The sequence below is a fragment of the Perca flavescens genome, chromosome 11, assembly GCF_004354835.1.
Source record: "Perca flavescens isolate YP-PL-M2 chromosome 11, PFLA_1.0, whole genome shotgun sequence".
In the NCBI taxonomy this organism is placed as follows: Eukaryota; Metazoa; Chordata; class Actinopteri; order Perciformes; family Percidae; genus Perca; species Perca flavescens.
In genome coordinates, this window is record NC_041341.1 from 946,001 (window position 1) to 948,500 (window position 2,500).

Consider the following 2,500-nt stretch of genomic DNA (forward strand, 5'->3'; position numbering starts at 1 on the left):
TGTGTGTGTGTGTGTGTGTGTGTGTCTGTGTATTTGTGTGTGTGTGTGTGTGTGTGTTACTCTGTGTGTGTGTGTTTGTTACTCTGTTTGTGTGTGTGTGTGTGTGTGTGTGTGTCTATTACTGTGTGTGAGTGTGTGTGTTACTCTGTGTGTGTGTGTGTTTTTTATGTGTACGTGTCTGTGTATTTGCGTGTGTGTGTGTGTGAGTGTGTGTGTTACTCTGTGTGTGTGCGTGTGTGTCTGTGTATCTGTATGTGTGTGTCTGTGTGTGTGTGTGTATCTGTATGTGTGTGTATCTGTATGTGTGTGTCTGTGTGTGTGTATCTGTATGTGTGTGACTGTGTGTGTATCTGTGTGTATGTGTGTGTGTGTCTGTGACTCTGTGTGTGTGTTACTCTGTGTATGTGTGTGTGTGTGTTTTTTACTCTGTGTGTTACTCTGTGTGTGCATGTATGTGTGTGTGTGTCTGTGACTCTCTGTGTGTGCGTGTGTGTCTGTGTGTGTGTGTATGTGTGTGTGTTTATCTGTATGTGTGTGTCTGTGTGTGTATCTGTATGTGTGTATCTGTGTGTGTGTGTGTGTGTATCTGTGTGTGTGTGTGTGTGTATCTGTATGTGTGTATCTGTGTGTATCTGTGTGTGTGTGTGTGTGTGTGTGTATCTGTATGTGTGTGTGTGTGTGTGTGTGTGTGTGTATCTGTGTGTGTGTGTGTGTGTATCTGTGTGTGTGTGTCTGTGTGTATTTGTCTGTGTGTGTATCTGTATGTGTATCTGTATGTGTGTGTCTGTCTGTGTGTGTGTATCTGTATGTGTGTATCTGTATGTCTGTGTCTGTGTGTGTGTATCTGTGTGTGTGTATATGTGTGTGTGTGTCTGTGTGTGTGTATCTGTGTGTGTGTATCTGTGTGTGTGTATCTGTATGTCTGTGTCTGTGTGTGTGTGTCTGTGTGTGTGTATCTGTATGTGTATCTGTATGTGTGTGCGTATCTGTATGTGTGTGTCTGTGTGTGTGTATCTGTGTGTGTGTGTCTGTACGTGAGGTCAGGGGTTTCCAGTATGGGCGGGACGAGGCCCCAGGGCAACAAACCAGGAAGTAGAACCGGTCTGTAGTTTCCAACATGTTCCTCTGCGGCGGATATAAAGCACGCCCGCGGCCGCAGGACAGCGTCATTACGTGACTCGGTGCTCGAACCCCCGGCTGTCCGCGATGTGTGAGGCCGTGCTGCTGGATCTCAAACACGGCTGCGGTCCCGCGTGCCTCGGCGCGGCTCCCCCGGAGGAGCCTCATGTTTTCCTGCTGCTCGGGACCCGGTCCCCGGAGGACTTCACCGGCTCTTCAGGTGCGTTTCAGAGCGCGTGCGGCGGGAGCGTGCACGTGCTGGACTCCGGCTCCACCGCGGAGAGTTTGTACCGGCTCAAGCAGACCGTGGACCGGCTGCAGCTGAGCTCCATCCGGGTTCTTACGACCCCGCAGGTAGTGTAGTAGCTGTGTGCCTTTTTTCTATTCATAAAAAAATGATTATTATTATATTATCACAAAATAAAATTAAAAGTATGTAACCGGCAGCCACACAGCGGGCTGCAACGGGACCGTTTGTTAAAGAGTAAGATTGTTTAAAACCTCTTTTAGATCTTTCTGTTGAACCAGAAACAGCTCTGAGTTCGCTATCGCTAAACCCACCAGAGTCCATTTAAAAAAGCAGCACTTTTAGCGTGTATAGAGACAGCATATTTTCACATGTAAATCAGTAAACTATGTGTTTATTTCAACCTAAACTAGAGTTGTGATGGTTGGGAAAAGTGGAAAGACGACCCAAAGTGGCTTTTCATAGTTTTATTTTGTTTCTTTCGACTTTGAATGAAGTGTATTTTACGATGCTAAAATCACTGATTATTTACATGGAGTCTGGTGGGTTTATCGAACGCAATTTCACGTTGGATGCTTTTAGGTTTTAAAAAAAGGGATCTTACTCTTTAACAGAAAGGTCGACCTCCTTAGAGATCCTTCCCATAATGTTGTCAGACACTTAGAATATTAATCCGAGCCTGTCAGTGAAAGTAGTTAACCCTTTTAATATATGTTTTATATATCACAAGTAGCTTAATATCGTGATATTAAACATCATTATCGGCCCTAATTTAGACACCATAATCTCCGCAGGGTCGGGACGTCCTGCTTCTCTACCAGCATCTGCTGTTTACGGCAGTGTACACCTTTGATTACGTCACCTGTTCGAGCTGCACAAGCCCCGCCCACATTGACTCACCTGGAGGAGGAGGAGGAGGAGGAGTTGAAGAAGAAGTCCAGGAAGAAGTTTCTGTGTTTGTGCAGCAGCTGCCAGCGCTGAAAGGAGAAATCAGAGTCCTGAAGTCCACTCTGATCCCAGGTCAGTTCATAGACCAGTCCACTCTGATCCCAGGTCAGTTCATAGACCAGTCCACTCTGATCTCAGGTCAGTTTATAGACCAGTCCACTCTGATCCCAGGTCAGTTTATAGACT

General features: G+C 46.1%; 1 protein-coding gene across 3 annotated transcripts in view; it reads left to right on the top strand.

The window, feature by feature from the left end:
• Positions 1-1,050: 1,050 nt before the first annotated feature.
• The window catches only part of lacc1 (laccase (multicopper oxidoreductase) domain containing 1), a 23,050-nt gene continuing 21,600 nt past the window's right edge, over positions 1,051-2,500 (top strand). For all 3 annotated transcript variants that reach the window (XM_028590312.1, XM_028590311.1, XM_028590313.1), the window contains exons 1-2: positions 1,051-1,473; positions 2,161-2,386. In XM_028590312.1, coding sequence (XP_028446113.1) covers positions 1,207-1,473; positions 2,161-2,386 — 493 coding nt within the window. In that variant the 5' untranslated portion in view covers positions 1,051-1,206. The remainder of the gene's footprint in view (positions 1,474-2,160; positions 2,387-2,500) is intronic.